The 23601-nt window shown below is 40.7% G+C and overlaps 1 protein-coding gene across 1 annotated transcript in view; it reads right to left on the reverse strand.

Annotated features, from left to right (window-relative positions):
* The window catches only part of YWHAQ (tyrosine 3-monooxygenase/tryptophan 5-monooxygenase activation protein theta), a 46029-nt gene extending 24590 nt beyond the window's left edge, over window positions 1-21439 (reverse strand). Inside the window, exons 1-2 of the mRNA XM_012438808.3 lie at window positions 21351-21439; window positions 20564-20939 (exon numbers count right to left, since the gene is read on the reverse strand). Coding sequence (XP_012294231.1) covers window positions 20564-20857 — 294 coding nt within the window. The 5' untranslated portion in view covers window positions 20858-20939; window positions 21351-21439. The remainder of the gene's footprint in view (window positions 1-20563; window positions 20940-21350) is intronic.
* Window positions 21440-23601: the final 2162 nt, after the last annotated feature.

Raw genomic sequence — 23601 nt, forward strand, 5'->3', positions numbered from 1 at the left:
GTAGCCCAGGCTGGAGTGCAGTGGCGCCATCTCAGCTTACAGCAACCTCTACCTCCTGGGTTCAAGTGATTCTCTTGCCTCAGCTTCCCGACTAGCTGGGACTACAGGTTCGAACTCCTGACCTCCTGATCCGCCCACCTCTGCCTCCCAAAGTGCTGGGATTACAGGTGTGAACCACCATGACCAGCCAAAGGTTACTAATTTTAGAGCACTAAAGAGCAGTATATCAGATTAAAACACACTGCATTCACTCTCAGTATGGAGTACTGAAGAAATTTGTGACTCACAACCTTAAAATAGATTCGCAGAAACATGACTTTCTGGTTCTGGCAACATAGTGAGATAGAGCTTAAGCAGAATACCTCTTCTACTAAAAAGAATCTAAATGCTAAATAGAAATAGATAAAAATAGAAAAAACATACAGCATAGCTTCTAAGGAAGGAGGGGAGATATATCCAGGTGCTAGATAGGAAGAGGAAAGAAAGCTAGAGCAGAAAGTGAAAGTTTACAACACAACAGTGTGAAGGAGATTGAGGACCCTAGAAAAACTTGGTCATCGCTGAGAAGTAGCCAGAAATCTACTTCCTGGACTTCTTGTTGGGTGTGGAATTCAAGATAAAAAGTAGTAAGAAATCTATTTTCTGGGCTTTTTTGGGGCATAGTCTCCCATGAAAAACAGAAACTCGAACCTACATTCTGTGCAGGTGCTAGTCAAACGTTTATTTCATACATGATGAAAACACAAGTTGAAAATGTTAAAAATGGGCTGGAGCACAGTGTGTCCAGCACAAATAATAAAATTACTGTGTAAAGAACAACACTGTCACAATCTAAGGTACACACAAGTTTCATTAAAAAAGCAACATCCACGCTACTAAAAGTAACGGGCCAGCTGCAGTGGCTCATGCCTGTAATCCCAGCACATTTGAAGAAACTACTCAGAATACAGAATAAAGAGTAAGACGAAAAAAATGGAAAAGTTGTAAGATACGAATAGAAAGAGAAGGTCTAAGGTAATACCCAACAGGTATTCCAGGAGAGAACGAGGATGAGATGTTATTCCAGGATAATGGCAGAGGCCCCCAGTAATGGGATAAATATCTTCAGATTGAAGAGCACACTAAATCCCAAGCAAGATAAAATAAAAATAAATTCATACCTAGATTATGAAAAAATTGCAGAATGCCTAAGACAAGAAAATTCTTAAAAACAAGCAGAGAAATGATAGGTTACCTATAAAGGAAGAAACAACAATATGACTGACAGTTGATTTTTCATCAGAAAACAATCAAATATCTTCAAAGGGCTGAGAAAAACAACTATCAAGTAGGATTCTGTAACCAATTAAAGTACCACACAAAAACAGGTGCAAAAAATAAAGACATTTCCAGAAAGACAGAAGTTCCCACTCATAGATCATTACTAAAAGAAATTTTTTTTTTTTTACTAAAAGAAACTTTTTTTGAGTGGAAGGAAGAAGTAATGGAATAAAAGAAGTCATTAGAGTATTAACAGTACCTAAAATAAGAGTAACTGCAAAGGACTGAGTTGGCTATTAAAGCAAAGAAGTATGAAGAGGACAAGTGTTTCCCACATCTCTTTTAGAGGATTATCTAAATTTTGAGGACAGTTACATGATTTTTCCCCCTTAATCTACCAAGCACCTGCCTTTCAAGATCATAGTTTCTAAAACCTGACAAGTGAACTATTGATTATTTGCTCTAGGAGAAAATATTTCACTAGAATAATCAAGGATCCTAAATATTTCAATAGCCCATTATCCATCTTAAGGTAGGTGACAAGAAAACATGGGTCCCTTTGAGATATTCACTGGCATAACTTTAACCAATATCTACATGCTAATAACTCACAAATTTGCTCCTTATCCAGTTGCACCTCAGTTTCTTCAACTGTAAAATAGTTAATGACAGTCAACACAGGGTTGTAAAGATTAAATGAGTTAACACAAATTCTGCTTGGTACATAACCCTCAATTGTGTCATACACCATGGCATAAATCTTTCTCTTATATACCAGGCCAAGTGCCTCTGACATGTACTGACATCTTGGATGGACCATTGGAACTTTAAACTTTACTCATTTTTAAAAAATTAAATTAACCTTCCTGACACAATCAACCATTGATTCTCCTCTCCTACTCAATTTTCTGTCTTAGGAAAAGTATTCAGTAGCCCTAGGCAGAAACCTAGGTGTCACCCGACTGGTTTCTTTGGCCTTATTCCCCCTGCCTCCTATATTTAGTCACCAGAGTCCCTGGAAGTAGCTTTCTCCAGGAAGTCAAAACTGATTTGGAAACTTTTCTCAGACAAGTGTAAACATAGTATACTTTCAGAACATGTATCTCCCCTCTCTTAACTATAACCACTGAGAGAAAAGGTATTTTCTTGTCTGGGTTTGATATGTAAGGACATTGAAGAATCCAATATATACTCTGAAAAAGTGTGAACCACAATCAATGCACTAACAAATCCACCCCCTACTGTGGAGATGATGGTCATTCAACATTTGAGTAGCATCCAACTTCTTTTTGTCATACCACACTTACTAAGCAATTTCCTGATTATGACTGCATTCCTATGTGAGTCTATCTGCCTCCTGAGAGAGAACATACTGGTGATGTCAATACAGTACTGCAATCTTTGTGCTAGTTATGGTTCACTGTAAATGAATAAGCTAACCTTCCTGGTTTTATGCACCAGTCACATGAGCTTGATCACTGTGGATCTATCCTTGAAAGATGGCTCCACACTGGTATAGTTCATAAAGCTAAAGGCTACACCATTAATTGCAGTAAACTCACAAGAGTAATGTTATCCCTCCCACTCCATCTTTTGGGAAGTACCACCCCCACCCGCCCCACACACTCCTAACTTCTCTGTAGTGTTACATGTCTGAGTATCCTTATACATTTTGAAATATTTATAACTACTAGATTCCAAACTTGTTCCTATACTTTTTTTTTTTGAGAATGGGTCTCGTTGTGTCACCCAGAGGCTGGAGTGCAGTGACGCGATGTTGGCTCACTGCAACATCCGCCTCCCAGGTTCAAGTGATTCTCTTGCCTCAGCCACCTGAGTAGCTGGGATTACAGGCATGCGCCACCATGCCCAGCTAATTTTTGTATTTTTAGTAGAGTTTTGCCATGTTGGCCAGGCTAGTCTCAAACTCCTGGGCTCATGTGATCCACCTGTCTCGGCCTCCCAAAGTGCTGGAATTACAGGTGTGAGCCACAGCGCCCATTTCTGTTTCTATACTTATATTACTTATTTCTACTAACTATTCCGTCACCCTCCTATCTCCCAGTCACCTAGGTTCATCCACACTACCTCTGAGTTTTCATTCTCCGTTTCCCATTCCACCACAAGCTATCAAAGTCCTACTAATTCCACCTCTGTCACAGTATTTTTGAAAATCTATCTTCTCAGTCTCATGTTATTTTTATTACCCAAGTTAACCATATCATTTCACCTCAACTACTCCAATAATCTAACTGATCTACTGGATTTTACGGTTCTCTTCTTTCTCGGATCCAGTTTATGCCTTGCTGCCAGATTAATCTTAAATTCCACTGTGGTCATGGTTACTCCTGCTCAAAATCCCCAAAGGCATGTTAAAGGATAAACTTAAAGCCAGACATTGTCCTGCAGACTCAAGGTCTTGCAAATAGACCCTAACCTAGAGCTTCCAGGTAATTTAAATGGTAAAGAGATATTGATTCCCTCAGTTACCACAGCAGCAGTGTGGAGCAACAATAAGGTACCTCCCAAAAACTTAAGTGGCCCTCTAAAAAGTAACATATATAAGTATTCCTTATGTCAGGATGCTAGGAATACAGCAGGTATTGTGGGGAAAGTTTAAAAAGCAACACTGTAACTATCTCCAGCACTACTCCAAGATAAAGCCACCTGGGCCAATGAATACCATCTTTCAACAGTAAGACAACTACATTGAGGCTAGATACAGCACTATTAGAGTGACTGGTCATTAAGGTCATCCAACTACAGCCTCTTGTTGATTTCGGTGTTCACCAAGCCATCTTCTAATGGTAATTTGGGCCCTCCTGTACATTTACCAACAAACAATAAACATGGCTCCATGTTTCTTTGCCTGACTTGCAATCCTTGCAGCTCCTCTCTCAACAGACAAGAAATTAGATACGGAACCCATAAGGATGAGGGAGGGGACAAACCCTAGACCATGAACGTATACTACTATTTTACTTATCTAGCACCCTGCCACCTCTTCCTTATCTTGATTTGAAGAGGAAGAATCCTTCAAAAATTTTTTTTTTAAAAAAAGTTATTGGGCCTTCATATGGAGCACTCATTAATGTAAATATGCCTTTCTGGATGAAAAAGAACTAACATCAGTATTTGTGTAGACCAAAAACCACATTGCATAAAAGGTTTTCACTTTTGAAATCTGAGTCTAAAATGAACAAAAAAGGCATAAAACCCAACAGTAGCTGGAATATTAAATTAATGTCATGAATTAAATAGTAAGTTAGAATATGGGCTCCTCACACTCCGTGGGATACGTGTCACTGTAGTTATAGTGAAAGTAAAAATAAGCCAAAGGGTAGTCCATGCAATCAAATGGTTTATTAAAGAAAACCACTGTGGGCTAAAGAAAATAAGGAGCTAAAACCCACAGGATAAACAGGCAAAAGAGAAAGGGAAGCAGCAGATGAAGAGAATCCAAGACTCTAAAACAAAGAGAAAAAGCATTATCTCCATGACTCAAATATTTCTCAACATCTTTTCCCAGTCTATCTGATCTCTAGCCACCACCATCCCACAACCCAAGCAAAATTACACAGTAATATTGCTATCCCTGTAGGATACAGCACAGTGGTATCCTACAGGGAATGGGACTGCCTTTTTGTGAGCACAGTATTGCCTCACCCCCGCCCCAAACAATTAACCAGGTAAAAAAATAAAGATGCACTTAAGTAAAAATGTTCATCCTGTCTTCCAACTCAGGTACTGAGGTGCTGTGACTGCAGTGCCGAAGATACCTAACAGAAAGATGGCAGCATCCAACAAGTCATGGGACAGTAAAGTAAGGATATGTGTGAGCTGCAAGGTACCAGTATTAGAGAAAATCAGTCTTTGTTCCTTCACTTCATGCAATGCAGCTTAACCAATTCCAGATGTTATTAGCAATAATGTCCAGTCTCTGAACTCTGTATGCTATATCCCCATATTTTGGCAGCTGGATACTGAGTAGCCATAACCTTAATATAAAATATTCTACCTTCTTGTGCTCAAAGATTCTCAGGATATTCAGATTTGGAAGAAAAGTTTAATACCTCCACTGGTGGCACATACTACTCCTTCCAAATCTGTCAATCCGCATTAAAAACAATTATACAGCCGGGCACAGTGGCTCATGTCTGTAATCCCAGCACTTTGGGAGGCCAAGGTGGGCGGATCATGAGGTCAGGAGATCCAGACCACCCTGGCCAACATGGTGAAAACCCGTCTCTACTAAAAATAAAAAAATATATAAAAATAAGTTAGCTAGGCATGGTTGTGCATGCCTGTAGTCCCAGCTACTTAGGAGGCTGAGGCAGGAGAATTACTTGAACTCAGGAGGCGGAGATTGAAGTGGGCCAAGATCACTCTCCTGCACTACAGCCTGGGCGACAGTGCGCAACCCATCTCAAAAAAAAAAAAAAAAAAAAAAAAAAAAAAAAAAATTACACATACACCACCATAATTTAGCAACATTTCCAGGACAGTGCTACAAAACGAACCAAGGTAAATAAATGCCAATGTTTATACATACTTTCTTCCCCTTAGAGAATTTACAATTTACTAGCATCCACCATCTACGAGCTGTTTTAACCACTGATTTGGGAAGGACATCAGTTTCAGCCACTACTTTGGGAAGGAAAAGGACAAATGATAGTGAGGAAACAAAAAACTTTCCTTAAAACGGGGGGAAAAGAACAGGAAATCAAATCTTGGTCTCGTCATAAAGCAACCAAAATGGACAGACATCCAGATACCTAATAGAAAGGATGTTCCACTAAACAAAATTAGGTCAAAACTGCCTTGCTAACTTAGTATATATGGGTCAAGTTTTGCTATATCCTAAGAACACTGAAGATAGAAAACTGGTTTATACTAGCAGGGACACAAATATACTTTGATTTGAGCTTTGCCTTTTCTAAGTCTATGGCAAACTGAATTAAGCCACTACTACATTATAGAAATTGTATCATGCCGGGTGCAGTGGCTCACACCTGTAATCCCAGCACTTTGGGAGGCCGAGGTGGGTGGATCACGACGTCAAGAGATCGAGACCATCCTGGCCAACATGGTGAAACCCTGTCTCTACTAAAAATACAAAAATTAGCTGGGCATGGTGGCATGCGCCTGTAGTCCCAGCTACTCGGGAGGCTGAGGCAGGAGAATTGCTTGAAGCCGGGAGGTGGAGGTTGCAGTGAGCCCAGATCAGGCCACTGCACTCTGGCGCCTGGTGACAGGCAACAGGGTGAGACTCTGCTTCAAAAAAAAAAAATTGTATCATTATCTGGAGGCTAACTTTTCCATTTATAACTAACACATGCCCTATACATTTATCTCTGCAGCTGAAGTATACACAACCCCTTCCTGCCTCGAGTCTGTCAGCTCTGTTACAGGGTACAAAGGGAAGAAGAGAGTTAATAGGAATTTAAGAGCCTATGGTTAAGAAAATTATTTTGCATTTACAACTAAACTTATATGAGTTACTGATCATATTCAAATGAACCCCCAGGGACAACATAAAAACCCTGGAAATGAAGTAGTGCTTACTAGTACACAGAGGAAAAAATAAAGATGAAGTCCTTATTCTTATGCCCTTACAGCTTACCAATACTGATCTGAATCAGGCATAATTTACTTTGGGGGCAGTCACAAGAGCAACTTAGGAAACTGGTAAACTCCAGAAAATATAGAACTGAACTGGGTCTTATTACCAAACTTGGTGAAAAACAAGACACTACATAAATATAATCACACATTCTTATAGAGGGTAAAAAATTAGAGCAGACTTATCTGAAGGTAATGAGTTATCTTGATTGTTCACAGTCACTTACAAATCAAACTCCTTGCTCTACTCTTCCTCCCCTTCTCACTACTGCACTTGACTAGTCTTAAGAAGAATTTTTTTAAAAAATTCAGAATAAAAAGAAAAAAAAGAACAAGAGCAAAGGTAAGGAAAAGTGGGCAATATAGGAGAGAATCATAGGTAGTTTCGTGTGGTTGGAGAACCGAGGGAACAATGAGTGAGAAAGAAGGCTGAAGAAAAAGGCTGGAAGGTCTCAGAGGTCCTCTTAGGGAACCCAGACTCCATGTTACATATTACATACTAATGACTGAGTGAAGAAGCAGTAATTATTCCCTCCCCTAAGTCTTTATGAGCAATACCAGTATATATTAAAACACATCAAAGGGAGCACACTGATAGAAGGGTGTATATATTTAAAGCCCAGATTCTTCTCCATTTACACACAAGAGAATTCAGAGAAAGGAGAGATGATCTTAGAAGAACAGGGTCCTATAAAGGAAGGCTCTACAATGAAAAGCAGTAGGAGAATGAAAAACACAATTCTAGAAAAGGGGAATTTGAGTTTCATGGCTAACTAGCTGTGGAATTGAGTAAATTAACAGATCTCCATTTCCTTACAGGTAAACCCATTTGTTATCTACCCATAACTGCACACTGGATGGTGCTAGGTAACAGAACTGAAAGTATTAACAAGCTATAATTTATAACTACAGAATGTAATGGTACCTAAATTGTATTTTGTAGGATGAGTGTAGGATGAGTGTCATTTCAGCATATAGATAGGGAGAAAAAAATGCATTACAGTAGAGGAATGGAAACAAAATACAGTGTAGTCAACTTGACTAGAGCACAGGGAACAGAAGAATCATGTGTTTTCTTCATACCCAATTAGATCTGATTATATTTTCTGTAAGTGTGAAAATTTCAGGTCAAGGATAAACAAATTGTTATTTCAACAAAGGGTGCCAGGGCAATTGGATATGCACATGCAAAAGAGTAAAATTGGACTTTTTCCTCACTCCATATGCAAAAAGGAACTCAAAATGGATTAAAGACCTAAACACAGGAGCTTATAAAACTTAGAAGAAATCTTAAGTATGTATATATCTTCATGACTTTGGACTAAGCAATGGTTCGTTAGATATTACACCAAAAACACAAGCAACCAAAAAACAAAAAAAAATGTACTTCAAAATTAAGAATGTTTCTGCTTCAAAGGACATTAACAAGTAAGACAATCCACAGAATGTGAGAAAATATTTGCAAATCACATATCTGATAAAGGTCTAGTATCCAGAATACATTTCAAAAAGGATTACCACCTAATGATAAAAACACAAATAAGCCAATTTTTAAAACAAGCAAAGGATCTCAACAGACATTTCTCCAAAGAACATATGCTAAAGGCCAATAAGTACATGATACCATTTGATATCCACCAGGATTGGTGAGGATGTAGAGAAACTAGAACTCTCATACACTGTGGTGGGAATGTAAAATGGAATAGCCACTATGGAAAACAATCTGGCAGTTCCTGAAACATTAAACAGGTACATACACAAGAGAAATGAAAACAGGCCCACACAAATGCTCACAGCATTATTCTTAACAGCCTGAAGATGGAAGCAACCCAAATGTCCATTGATGGACAAACAAACAGATAAACAAAATGTGGTATTTCTATATAATGTAATATTATTCAGCCAAAATTCTGATACTTGCTACAACATTATGCAAAATGAAATAAGCCAGACACAAAAAGACAACTATTCTATAATTCCACTTACATGAGGTACCTAGAGTAGTTAAATTCATAGACAGAAAGTAGGGTGGTTGCTGGGGGGAATGGGGAGTTTCTGTTTAATAGGTATAGAGTTTTAGTTTTGCATGACAAAGAGTTGCAGAGATGAATAGTGGCGCTGCATTGCACAACAAAATACAAAATGAATGTACTTAATACCACTGAACCATAGCTTAAGAACGGTTAAAATGGTAACTTTAATGTTTTATGTGTATCTTACCATAATACAAAAGTTTTATTTAAAAAAGGCCAGGTGTGGTGGCTCACACTTGTAATTCCAGCACTTTTGGAGGCCGTGCAGGAGGATCATCTGAGAGTCTCATCAGGAGTTTGAGACCAGCATGGGCAACAAAGTGAGACCCCGTCTATATAAAAAATTTAAAAATTAGCTGAGGGTGGTGGTGTACACCTGTAATCCCAGCTATTTGGGAGGCTGAAGTAGGAAGATCCCTTGAGCCCAGGAGTTTGAGGATGCTGTGAGTTTGTACTCCAGCCTGGGTGAGAGTGAGAATCCCTGCCTCAAAAAAAAAAAAAAAAAAAAAAAAAAAGGAAGTTCTGATGCAAGCTACAACACAAATAAACCTTGGGGACAGCAGGCTAAGTGAAAGAAGCCAGACACAAAAGGTTGCATATTCTATGATTCTATTTATATGAAACGTCCAGAAGAGGCATATCTATAGGGATAGAAAGCTGATCAGTGGTTGTCAGGAGCTGGGGCAAGGGAAAATGGTGAGTGACTATTAATGGATGTAGGATTTCTGTTTGTGGTGATGAAAACGTTCTGGAATTAATGATGGTTGCAAGACTTTTTGAATAAACTGAAAATCACAGATCATATTTAAAAAGATAAAATATGATATTTGAATTATATTTAATTTAAAAATATATGTAAACTGACGCTCAAGTTATTAAAGAAAACGAAAAACAAGATAGAAAGCTTCTCTCATAAGAATAGTATCTGCAGCTAAGCCAAATTATTTTATAAACATTTCTTTGAAACTTTAAGGAAAGGAGATCATTAAGTTTCCTTAGAGAAATGAATTCTAAAGATGGAAATTATTTGTATAGTAATCATTACTATGACTTTTAAATATATGTGTCTATATTTTTTACAGTTGTCTTAGTTTCATTTTGTTTTTTGAGACAGAGTCTTGCTCTGTCAACCAGGTCAGAGTTAAGTGCTAGGAAGACAGATCACTGCAGCCTAAACCTCCTGGGCTTAAGCAGCCCTCTTGCCTCAGCCACCCGTTAACTCATAGGCACACACCACATGCCCAGCCAATTTTTTTTTTTTTTTTTTTTATAAGAGACAGGGTCTCACACTTTGTTGTCTGGGCTGGTCTCAAACTCCTGGGCTCAAGCAATCCTCCTCTCTTGGCCTCCCGAAGTGCTGGGATTACAGATGTGAGCCACCCTGCCCAGCCTATAGTTGTTTTATATGTTCAGAACAACAAACAAAAATAGCACAGGGCTTTTTATAAATTTGTGACCTCCATCCTTCCCCTCAGCCCTTTTTTTCCATAAACTCTAATTATAAATTCTACTACCACAGGAAAGAAGAGAACTATATCATTCTGAAAAAATAATATTTGAGAATCTATACTAATAATCTTAGTAGGTCCTTTAAAGACTCAACAGACTTGGGGCCTAAATATGTTGCTTTGATATCCTGATATAAACTTCAAACTACAGTAGTTTCATCAACAGATAAAATAAGTTTATGAACATCTACCAGGCCATTTTGATTACAAGCAGAAATGTTCAGAAAACTGTTCTGGACAAAAAAAAATCACTAAGTGCTTTTTGGTATCTGTAAAAGAAGGATTACCTTCCAGAGATGTACAGCTGATCGTAAAGAACAAAACAGAGGTATGCAACCTTAAATCCTACTTACTGAGTTATTCAAACTCCACCAGTGTATACTGCACTATTTAAAACAGCAACGATTAAGGCCTGAAAAACCCTAACAAGAAATAATACCCAAGAAATGCTACTTTCCTGATACAGTTTTGTCTCTGAGCAAAATAAATCAAATGTAAACATCTGATTTATAAATCGATGTTAGACAACGTTAAACAATAAAAGAAATTTGTTGAACAAACATTGCCATTTATATATTTTCTTTAATCTTAAACTTAACCATTAAACTTTGCCAACGCACATTCTTCTATCTTCCTAATCTATTAAAGTAGTTATTCTCTTAATTCTTGGTTCTTTTGAAGATTTTTTCCTACCATCAAATCTCTTGGCAGGTGTAGACAATGGAGAGGAGGGAATAAAAATTTCCATAGGGAACCATCAGTAGTTTTTTGATACAGCCTCCTATCTTGGTTTGTTCAAGAGCATAGAGTCACTTCAATATCCACCATCTCCCTTTTCAAATGTCAGTCCTTGGATTAAATGTTATACGTGCATTTGAGCCCAGGAGGCAGAGGCTGCAGTGAACTGAGACAGTGCCATTACATTCCAGCCTGAGCAACAGAGGGAGACCCTGTCTCAAAAAAAAAAAAAAAGTTATATGTAAAAAAGTGAAAAATATATTAAAAGTTTGATTATGTAAAAAGTAGCTTCTACAGAGCATAGCTACATTTAATGGGATATTCTATCCTTCCAAATGGTGGTCTCTGAAATGAGACCCCAAATAATCAAGAGTATTTTTAAACCCATAATGTAACCTTTCTAACCTCTTCACTAGTCCATCAGAATCCCAAGAGGGCAAACACTAGCACTCAAGCACTGAAGACGTAAAATGTGTATTCCTAAATTATTGCAAATAGTACCAGGCTGAAAGATCAGAACACCTAGTATAAATATGTTTAACTGCAGTTTTTAAAAGAGCAAAAATCCTGTGAGCTTCGTTTAAGTAACGTTGGGTGGTATGTACAAAACAAAAGGGAAAATGGAGTACTAATTCTTGAAGAGCAACATCAATAAGAATTATTTAGGAATAAAATGTCTAATCTGATCCATAGAGCTTATGACTTTAAAGCATTTTCACACACTTTTCCATTTATTTCCTCCAATCACCGCAACATGACGTTCACAATCTATCATCATCCTTTAAGAAAGCATTTACATTAAATTTATCTAAGTTCTTGTTGTCATGGTCTCACCCCTTGCACCATTATTTTTCCATTTCTCTAAGTAAAGCCAGTAACAAAGGTACAGGAAAAAGAATGTTCAAATGAAGAATGTCTTACAGAACATGTATTTAGTACCATACTGTGCCAAACCCAACTGGAGTAAAAAATCCAGATGACAAGGAGGTCATGAAATACTACTCATCTGAATAGAAAAACACGTAAACTGACAATCAAGGTTGGTATAAACACAAGTTTCGCTGATAAATACTTTGACCAATGCTGGTTAACAGCTAACCTTACTTACTGCTCCAAAAGCTGTATATTTTTAAAACCTAAATGCAACCAGCTCCGAAAGACCATTATCCATATTTTTCATGGATGTCAACTCTGCTTTTTGGTCAGGTATTGGGAAGGGCAAGTGAAGACATAATTAACTTTATATTATCCTTCTCAACACAAAGAAGCAGAAAGACATTCCAACATACCAGTTCTTTAGCTAGTTTCCAGGAATTAACAGGGACTTTTATTATCCAATCTCTAATATCAACTATTCTCCTTTCTTCATCATCACATCTGTGATTTTCCTGGTCTTCAAACCTACATTCCTAGGGATAAGATGGGGCGAAGGGGCAGAGAAATGGGAAGGGTGGGATGGTTTTACAAATTCCATTATCACCACATATGATGACTACTCAGAAAATAAACTGCTCAACCACCCAACCACAGCAATAAAATTCTTGTAAAGCAGCAGTTCTACTATTAGCTTCAGTAATTAAATTCCCATAAAGCAAAGTGTAATCTGGGAACCCCTAGAGTTTCCCCTACAGCCTTTGGAGAGGAGACAAAGCAAAACCACTTTCTCTATCTCTCTCTTTTTTTTTTTTTTGAGACAGAGTTTCACTCTTGTTACCCAGGCTGGAGTGCAATGGTGTGATCTCAGCTCACCGCAACCTCTGCCTCCTGGGTTCAAGCAATTCTCCTCCCTCAGCCTCCCAAGTAGCTGGGACTACAGGCATGCACCACCATGCCCAGCTAATTTTTTGTATTTTTTAGTAGAGACGGGGTTTCACCAAGTTGACCAGGATGGTCTCGATCTCTTGACCTCATGATCCACCCGCCTCGGCCTCCCAAAGTGCTGGGATTATAGGTGTGAGCCACCGCGCCCGGCCCGCAAAACCACTTTCATAATTCTAAGGTGATTTTGCTTTTTTCCCACTGTCGTTTTCTCACAAGTGGAGTTTTCCAGAAGCTACAAGAGATGTGATATTGCAATAGGTTGAATGAAAAGTAATGCCGCTATTCTCATTCAATTTTTTGTTAAAGTTATTTTAATTTCTAAAAAGGGGTCTTGAGATCAAGTTTGGGAACCACTGTCCTAGAGTATGGTCAATTAAGAGGTCTTACACAGCATCTGATGACTCCATCAATCTACTCTGCACTCATCACCAAACAAAAAAATGACGGTGCCAGTCAAGTCTCCTAAGTGGGTATCCAATACCTTTCTATACAGTCTCCTATCTTGAGAACAAGACACAGGTTACACTATTTTCTTGCTATATGTATTAAAGACACTCAACTAGTGATATGAAATATCATAACCCCTAATACATAGCAACCAACAATTGCAGTGAACACCCATATACCTACCACCTGAATCCTACCATTAACCTTGTGCCCTACTTGCTTTATCAGGTATCTATCCATTTCTAGCAGTTAAAAACCGAAGACATCAGTACATGCATATCACTAGTTTTTTCTTTCAAAGTAAAATTTACACACAATGAAATGCACAAATCTTGAGTGCACATCTGCTGAGTTTTGACAAATGTATAAAACTCAAACCCGTATCAACTGAAGAATACAATTAACCATTCTACTATAAAGACACATGCACATGTATGTTTACTGCAGCACTACTCACAATAGCAAAGACTTGGAACCAACCCAAATGCCCATCAATGGTAGAATGGATAAGGAAAATGTGGCACATATACACCATAGAATACTATGCAATCATAAAAAGGATGAGTTCATGTCCTTTGCAGGGACATGGACCTGGAAACCATAATTCTCAGCAAACTAACACAAGAACAGAAAACCAAACACCGCATGTTCATAAGTGGGAGCTGAACAATGAGAACATATGGACATAGGGAGGGGAACATCACATACCAGGGCCTCTGGAGGGGGAGGGTGGGGGGATAGGGAAGGAATAGCATTAGGAGAAATACCTAATGTAGGTGATGGGTTGATGGGTGCAGCAAACCACCACAGCATGTATATACCTATGTAAGAACCCTGCACATTCTGTAGATGTATACCAGAACTTAAAGCATAATAATAATTTTTAAAATATACAATTATCCCAGAAGCCTGCCCCATCTCAATCGATCCCTGCCTATTCTTCCATAAAGGCCATTATTCCTGATTTTTTTCCCTATGATTGTGAACAAGTCATGTTTGTTCTAAAATTTCATATAAATGTAATCATGCACTATGTACTTTTTCAGGCAAAGTTTCTTCACTTAGCATGGTTTTGAAATTCATCCATATTATAGTATCAGTAGTCCATTTCTTTTTAATGCTGAGTAGTATTCCATTTATGAATACATCAGTGTTTATCCATTTTCCTCCTCGTGGATTATTTCTAGTTTTCTGCTCTTAGAATAAAACTGTTATTAACATTCTTGTACCTAATCGTGTTGGCCCTATGCATCATTCCCTCTTGTGTAAACACCTAAGAGTGGAATTACTAGGGGAGGAAAAACTTATAATGGGAAATTTTAAAGGTACACAAGAGAACAGCGAATAGTATAATGAATTCCAATTAAAGTCAGCTGCAACTATATTAATTCAGACACTCTTGTTTCATCTATATTCCCCTGATCACTTTGAAGTCCTAGGTATTATCATTTTGTCTTTAAATAAACAGGCAAACAACACTTTCAAATCTAGTAGTTGTTTACCATAAAATATTTATCACTGACTTACCTATGGATTAAGAGTTTAATTAAAGTATCAATGAATAAACTTTTCTTCTCTTCACATCTTTTAAATGATGCCTCTTTACCAGCCCCTTGATATCCAGAAAGTCAATGGTGTAAACTCAGATATATTTTCTGTTGCCATTTCGAAATTAGTGCTAAATACAAAAATTGGTCTTAATGATAAAAATAGAGAACATCAACATAGCCAATCAGATTTCCCAACTGCTGGACACCTTGACTCAACTAATCCCATACTATGGTATCATCTTCTAAATGAAAACTACATGAGACTTAAAAATATTAGTTCTCTTAAGCAGTCCTTTGTGAGAAGGGAGGCAGTCCTCATACATTCAATACTGAACAAGGAGATAACAGGTCAAATCTTCTGGCCACCAGATTTTTGTTAGCCTTAAAAACTTGCTTGTGCTGGAAAGGGTTAGGGGAAATGATCATTCTCAACCACTGCTGATGACAGTGTATACTTATACCTTTTCAAAGAACTATCTGGAAAAAAAATGCATGTCTTTTGATTTGGAAATACCACTTCACAACACCTCAGGTCAGGAGTTGAAGACCAGCTTGGCTAACACAATGGAACTTCATCTCTACTAAAAATATAAAAAATTAGCCAGGGGTGGTGGTGCACACCTGTAACCCCAGTTACTCCAGAGGCTGAGGCAGGAGAACTGCTTGAACTGGGGAGACGGAGGTTGCAGTAAGCTGAGGTCACGCCACTGCTCTAAAGCCTGGGCAGCAGAGCAAAACTTGGTCTCAAAAAAAAAAAAAACCTTTAAGCAGCCTACAGTCTAAGGGCAAAACCCTCAAAGTCAATGAGTTTTCAAATCTTATTACAAGATGTGTGTATAAGAGAGTCTTCAATATTATAGACTGGGAGTTTTGCCCATCACAGATCTATCTTCCTTTATTCATTACAAGCATTTATGTCTTATATTTATTAAAATGCACAAATTCCTCAAAACAGAGATTCACAAAGTGGTCTGAAGTGAGCTACCTCGCACTTAGGGCCTACTGTGTTCATCAGCAGTTACACCACTTGGGTTCAAATCCTTGCTCTTATCATTTATTAGCTTTGTAAACTTGATGGCCACATTACTAACTCCTTTATGCCTCATTTCCTTCAACTTTAAAACAGAAATACTATCAACCTACCTTAGGGAGCAAAGTGAGGATGAAATGTTTAAAATAGTGTTTAGCGTACAGTGAATGCCTGGTAAATGTTAACTATGAGCCATTATTCTAACTATAAGCAGGCACCATCATCAATTTATAGAAGAAACAGAGTCTGAGAGATTAAGAAATTTGCCAATGTCCACAAAACTAAAAGATAATGGAGCAATGATTCAAAAACTGATTCAGAGCCTATACTTTTTCCATTGTGTCAATAAAATCACATTCAGATTCATTAACTATGAAGAAGAATGTATCAGTCTTACTCAAAAATAATGACCAGCATAAGACATTTTTTATTGAAAGGGATTAAATTTAAACACAACTACATTCAAGTATATTACTTGATTAAGGTTATAAAGCTTTTATACTATGACAGACAACTTTCAGAGATTCTCTACATACTATTTTAAGTGATTCTTATTTTTAAAAACCATTAACACGCACTTTAGTTTCTGAAATTATGCATTATGCTAAAGCAATTTACTAAAATTCTACTAGAATTGATCTACTGGAGAGGAAAATACGATGTTTAAGACAGAAATTATCTTTTATACACTCAAACTGCCTGGTTCTTATTCCAAGGTCACTGAATTTGTAAACGACAGATTTTGTTCCCAAGTCCCAGAGGGGCTTTGTGAACCCCTGTCTTTTTCTATTTGCCCTTCCCTCACACCCAAGTTCTTCTTAATGACTCTCAAACATCTTATATGTAATATTTAAGCCCAGGGTTTTTTTGTCTTTGTTTTTTTTTTTGTTTTTTTTTTTTTGAGTTGGAATCTTGCTCTGTGGCCTAGGCTGGAGTGCAGTGGCACGATCTTGGCTCACTGCAACCTCCGCCTCCTGGGTTCCAGCGATTCTCCTGCCTTAGCTTCCAGAGTAGCTGAGATTACAGGCGTGTACCACCACGCCTGGCTAATTTTTTTGTATTTTTAGTAGAGATGGAGGTTTCACCATGTTGGCCAGACTGTTCTCCAACTCCTGACCTCTGGGTGATCCACCTGCCTCGTCCTTCAAATGTGCTGAGATTACAGCCGTGAGCCGCCACCACACCCAGCCAAAGCCCAGTTTTTTTGTCTAAATTTTTCCCTTCCCAACACTCATTAAGATCACCAATGACTTCTGCATCAGATCACCAATGACTTCTGCATCACTTCCTTCTGAAGCCATTTCACTAAAGTCACCCGTTTTCAACCTGTCATGTATTCTTCAATTTGGACTTTAAAAACTACTCATATACGATGAAGTGGAAGGGAGTCAGAGCAGAGGCTAGGACCTACATTACTCTACAGCCTGGAAAAGACAGAAAGTGTAGCCCAAAGTCTTCGGTTTTACAATGACACTGAGAGACAGCTCTAACTGGGTGAAATCTTCTCCAACTCCTCTCATCTTATTGAGAGTTTGGATCTCTTACAGTTATTTACTCAAGTCTGGATTTTAACATTTTTTTTCTGCTTCCGCGGTTCAGTAACCTCTTTCAATATAGTAATTATCAAAAGTGTTGAGAGTTGTTCACAGAGTTATTTTGAATGCATGGTTCAAGTAATTCTGCCCCAACTCACTCTATGAAAGGGAAAGAAGAGGCTAAGAATATCTGCTCTTTTCTATCAAAATTTTGGCTACCCTTCATGTTACTTTTACTAGTCTTCTATAACCACCAAGTCAGTTTCACCTCCTCCACATCAAATTTTCCTTCCTGTTCACCAAAGGAAAAAAAGAAAACCCTGTATTAGCATCCATGTGCAGAAACTTTAGGTTTCCTTCTACTATCCTAGACTCCTTACTAAATTACTAACTCATCAATTATCAGACTCTTGTTCACTTGTCTATCACTTACTTGTCCGTCAGTTCAGATCACAGACTGGTTAGTTAGCACTCAAACTACGAATTTTAGATGCTGCTACATATACAATGGTGGCTGACATCTGTAATCCCAAGACTTTGGGAGGCCAAGGCATGAGGACTGCTTGAAGCCAGAAGTTCAAGACCGGCCTGGGCAACATAATGAGACCCCATCTCTACAATAAATAAAACCTTTTTAAAACTCCACTGTTTCCCATCAATCAAATGAGGGAAAAAAAACCCTTACTCTAACCTTCTCCTATAAATAATGATCCCTACCTTTCTTTCCAGGCTTGTCTCCTGCAACAACTCTACACATACTCTGATCCAGCCACACCAACACATTCTTCCCTGAACAAGCCTTATCCCAGATATTCCTTCAGCCTTTATTGACACCTCCCCCGGCCTCTTCTCTCAATGTTCACCCCACAAAAAGGTATCTTTCTGAACCCTTTTCTGAGGTTTCTATTTCCTTCAGACTAGACAGCATCGTGTTCATTAACTATCTGATGGGAATATTCTTGTGTTATTTACGTTCGTGTATGTCCCACATGCACTCTAAACTATAAATCATCAGAGGGCATAATCCACAGTTCTGTCTTGTTCTGCCCCATGTTGCTTAGAGCACAGCGCCTGGCACACAGAAAGCTCTCAATACAGTTGCCAACTTGAAGAAGTGATTTCCCAAGACAGTCTGGCCACCAAGCCACAATTAGCCTCTTAAGCCATTTTATGAATATTTCATTTATGCCTTGGTGTCTCAGATTCATCAAGCTAAAATATTCTATTTCTTCTTAGTATATAAAAGAGACGGTCCTAAATTCAGGGGTTCTCTCCTACTGCAATGATCTGTATGAGAGTTCTAATAACACCTGGTCTCTCAAGCTACACATCAACTAAGAAATACTCCTCCCCAACTTATGCCATCATAAAAAGCAAAATTTGTAAAAGCCACAAAATAAAACAAATATTCCTTTGACTCAGAGTCACCTTGATAGAGAACAAGAACAATTACGTGGTGATTCTGAATTGTCTCAAGGTAACTAACTGCAAAGTAATAACTGAACAGAAAGAGACTGAAATATATGCTGTGAGAGCACCCAAAATACATATACAGAAAATCTTGTTAACATGGAATTCTTGAGTCTTTCCTTGGTAACAGATAATGCTGTTAATAGCCACTACCATATGTTATTGAAGGTGAAGACTACCATTACTTTCAAGTGGGCAAATTTTTTTTAATACAAGCAACTCAGTCCAAAAAGCTTTTACAAGGGCTTCTTCAACGTCAAGCAGGGACTGGAAGCTAAGAACACACGATGAATACAATAAAGTTTTGACTTCATAAAGTAAATAACCTCAAGCTTTCTCCACTTTAGTGTGCACTCTGTCTGCATTACTTTCTTTGCCCTTTACCAGCTATTTCCATCAGCCATGGTTTTGTTCGGAGCGCCTGTCATCGTATTAGAAAAATAGACAGGTTAAAATCGTTTTGTAGATTTTTTTTTTTAAACAAGGGGTGGGAGAGGGAGCCAGGGCGAAATTATTTTTTCCATTCCCTTTTGAAAAAAAAATCACCACTCTAGCATGCCAAAGCCCACCTAAAATACGACGTGCACAAACACATAAAAAATCAGTAGGCCTCTTGTAAAAGTGGCACTTAAAGAAAGGCAAATCATATCAGATTATTTCCTATTTTATTCAAAAAAATGACTCTGCAGCACTGAAACATTTAAAACAAAAACACTCCTGCATATAATGCTGGTATTTCAATTTTAAAAACTTATCTAACTGATCAAAAGATTCGTGCAATGACAAAGCTAAAAATGTTCTCTCTCACTAATAAGGGTGAATCACACCAGCCACCTACTCCACCCAACAATCGCCCTTGCTAAGGCTGGACAGTTCAAAACCTGGAAAGCTTGCTCCAAACCAGAAACGAATTCGCTTCAACACTAGTGTTTAAGCACAGCTATGCGACAGCAAAGAAATGTTACTAAATGTTGAAATTTACCAGGACATTGTGTTCTTCAGATAGAGCTGTGCCCTTTCAACATTTACCGAACTCCCCCACCTCTCCTGTTTATAAGGGGGGTGGGGGGGCACAACAGATATTCTTACTTGAAAAATGAAGTATCTGCTCAGATTTTCGAAGTAAATTTCAATTACCAGGTTCGGGGAAAATCCCTACTACACTGTCTAACAAAAAGATGCCTGCACCTTTCAATTGCCTGAAGCCGGTGAACCGACTCAATACATTTAAAGGGTTCACAGATCTCAGGACACAGTCTCCCGGCACAAGAAACTTAAAAATGCCTTTCAGTCTTGCAGAGATCTACTTGAATGTTTCCAAATTCCATCGTTTGGTAGCTACCCAGCATCTGGGAAAAAAGATGGACTTGTCCTTGGAAAAGCGGTTTCTGGAGTCTCAAGAACCAGGGAAGCTAGGGCTCACCTGAAACCCTCCACCTCGGCAGACAGTCCGGCAAGTTTCGGCTCACGTTTCTTTGCTTGCCCGCGAAACTCTCAATGAAAAGCACCCCACAAAAGGCCTCCCCTGCTCCCCGCGCCGAGGACTCACCAGGACCGTGGTGCAGATGGATCTCAGCTCGGACTCCACTTTCTCCCGATAGTCCTTTATCAGCTGCAACTTCTTGTCGGAGGTGTCGGTCTTCTGCTCGATGCTGGAGATGACCCTCCAGGCGGACCTGCGGCCCCCGACCACGTTCTTGTAGGCCACGGAGAGCAGGTTGCGCTCCTCGTTGGACAGCTCGGCGCCCTGCTCGGTCACTGCCTTCATGCAGGTGGCCATGTCGTCGTAGCGCTCGGCCTGCTCGGCCAGCTTGGCCTTCTGGATCAGCTCCGTCTTCTCCATGGCGGGCGCGGGGCCGAGGCCGGGGCGAAGGGCGAGGAGAGCTAGGGCGAGCGCCGACCCGGAGCGGGAGGAGACTCAAGAGCTGCGGAGGGGCGGGGCGGCGAGGCGAGAACAAAAAGCAGGGAGGGAGCGCCGTCAAACAATGCGACCCGCCGCCCGCTTTTGTCTCCCGCACACGCGGCCGCTTGAATTTCCCTCTCCCCCGTCCCAGCCCCCGCCCCCGTCAGGCGCCCGGAGAGGCCGCGGCCCGCGGCAGGAGGAGGCGGGGGCGGCACGGAGGCCCCGCGCGCGGGAAGCCCGAGCCGCGGCCGCTCCCGCCACCCCCGCCCGGCCGGCCCAAGATGGAAGCGACCGTTGGCCTCGCACCTTCCCGCCCAGAGCTGTCCCTGAGGGGAGCGGCGTCGACAGCCGACCGCTCCTGAGGGCGGCGCCTCAGCCCGGCCCTCAAGCCCAGCGCGACCGGAGGAGGCCCGTGGCCAACCCAGGTGCTCACCTTCACGTCTCCGCGGCCGCGACGCGAGTCCCACCACTTTGATCTGCTTTTGGCTTTAGCCGAGGACCCTCCCGTCTCAGCCTACCCCGGAGCCGAGGGGCGGTCCGCCGCCCAATTACGCGCCGAGCTTGCCCCGAGAGTCCCGCCCCCTGACGCGCCGCTGGCCAGTGAGGACCGAGCGCGCGGAAGGGGGCGAGGGGGCGGGACCGGAGGGAACGCGGAGGCTAGGAGGGTGGGTCGGCGCGGGGAAGTTCGGTTGGCCGGCAGGCTGCGGCTTCGGCCACGGGGTTTCCTCCAATTAGATCCAGGGTAAAAGGACGTCACTGTTGCCATGGTGATGCCGTTACCAACTCCCCTCAGCCTCCCCGCCACCCCGGCACTTCTGGGTGCGGCACGAGACCCAGAGGCGCGCACGACCTCCGAGGCGGCGGCCGCGTCTCCCGCTGCGGATGGTGCATTGCATCTCGCGGGCTACGGCCGAGGCTGGACTTCGGAGGGTGACATAATCGGCTATTTGGAGCACAGGGGCCTTTCTTTCCTCCACCTTTCCATCCGTGACAAAGGTTTGGATCCCAAGACACTAAACCCAGACGTTAATGACGTTGCCACTAGGGTTCCGAATTCAGCAAACCACATCCCCATTAAAGAAGAATTGATTCGTGGAGACATTGGCTTCAGTATGGCATTTACATGATAAATTCAAGTTTTCAGATGGGCACCTAAAACCAAAAATTCCCTTATGAAAAGGTATGTCCCAGAAGATCCAGGCGAGTCTCTGTGGTTTTCTTTAAAATGGGGAATGTCATTAAGCACAATTTGCAGGAAAACACCTATAACTACCCCTCCCCCCAAAAAAACCTGCCCATAACATCTCTCTCCCCAAAAAGCAATTTTTATGTTTCTTTCAGGCTTTCCAGGTTATGCATCTAAATACATAATTTTTCACATCATTGTCGCCTGTGCACACGCTTTTCGTTTCTGGTATTATTTGTGAGAGGACACTTGAAAATCTGAAATCCTCTCCCTGGGTGTTGATTTCTGATTTTCTTCTCCTGGGGAACACCCTGCTGAAGTGGGGAAGATTTCCCCAGGCCCCTCCAATTCAGGGTCATCCCTGGCATCTCGCTTTCCTTTTAAACCACTCCTGTCTCTCCTGGCACTTCCCCAGTGCCCTCACTCCATCTAGGTAGGGTGACTGTCCTGCTCTTCTGGTGAGTGGCCTTTGTGCCATCTTAGGATGAGAATTGCCATCTGGGTTCACACTGCTATGGTCCCGATTCCAGCAGGTCTAGGGAGAATGGATCATTGAAGGGTCAAGAATGCCACAGGCAAGAAAGAATTTCCCATTCTCAGTGGAGACTGGAGCGAATCTGGAGAATCTCTAGAATGGAAGATCTGAGAGTGCAGACAGATGGGAGGAGAAGGTGCCGACTTTCCAGAAATTCAGACTCCCTCGTGGCTGCCCCTCCCTGTCCTGACTTGTAAAGGTTGCTTTGTGCTTTGACAGACAGGAGAGGCCTGGATTGGAACGGGCCTGTGTCTTAATGCAGAAATGCCTTACTATGTTCCAGCCTTCTAATGGAGGGCCCTGCTGTTATTTCTGGAATCCCTGGGGCCCCACTGCAGACACATGAGTGTTTATGGCCCTGTGGGCTGGGGTGGAGCCGGACACCGAGAAATCCCAATGGAAAGAATTTGCATGTGGAAGGTCAGATAAAATGCCTTCTGTATGACCAGTGAATTTCAAGCTCACTGAAATTAGAGGCAGCTCAGGCAAAGGGAGGAGCCAGTGGAGGTAGACTGGGGATAGAGACCCTTGAGAGGAAATTGTCAGGGGATGGGGCTTCTGTGATAGAGAGAGGGGCTGCCAGGAGGAGCAAGCATACTAAATACTAAATTCTTTGTCAGAGAGTCTCGAATGTGCTGCTGTCTCCCCCAGTGACCTTGGACAAGTTTTTGCTGCTTTTCATACCTCAGTCTTGGAAATTCCTGCTTTCATTCAATCAAATATTTATTGAACACCAACTCATCTATTTGCAGTCATCTGGAATCATGGGTAAAAACTGCTTCCCACCAATGACGCAGTATAAAATTGCATTTTAGGAAGATTCAGAGGACCCCCTGCATAGCTAAAGGCTTCTGTGCCTGAAAGAACTCAGGTTGGAGAGAAATAAGTCTCTGGGAACTTGAAGTCCCTGGACACAGAAAGAGCTAACCTGTGTTGAGTGATTGCATGTGTCTAGCACTATTT

The sequence above is a fragment of the Aotus nancymaae genome, unplaced genomic scaffold (assembly GCF_030222135.1).
Source record: "Aotus nancymaae isolate 86718 unplaced genomic scaffold, 86718_ANA_hifiasm-v0.15.2.pri h1tg000057l, whole genome shotgun sequence".
In the NCBI taxonomy this organism is placed as follows: domain Eukaryota; kingdom Metazoa; phylum Chordata; class Mammalia; order Primates; family Aotidae; genus Aotus; species Aotus nancymaae.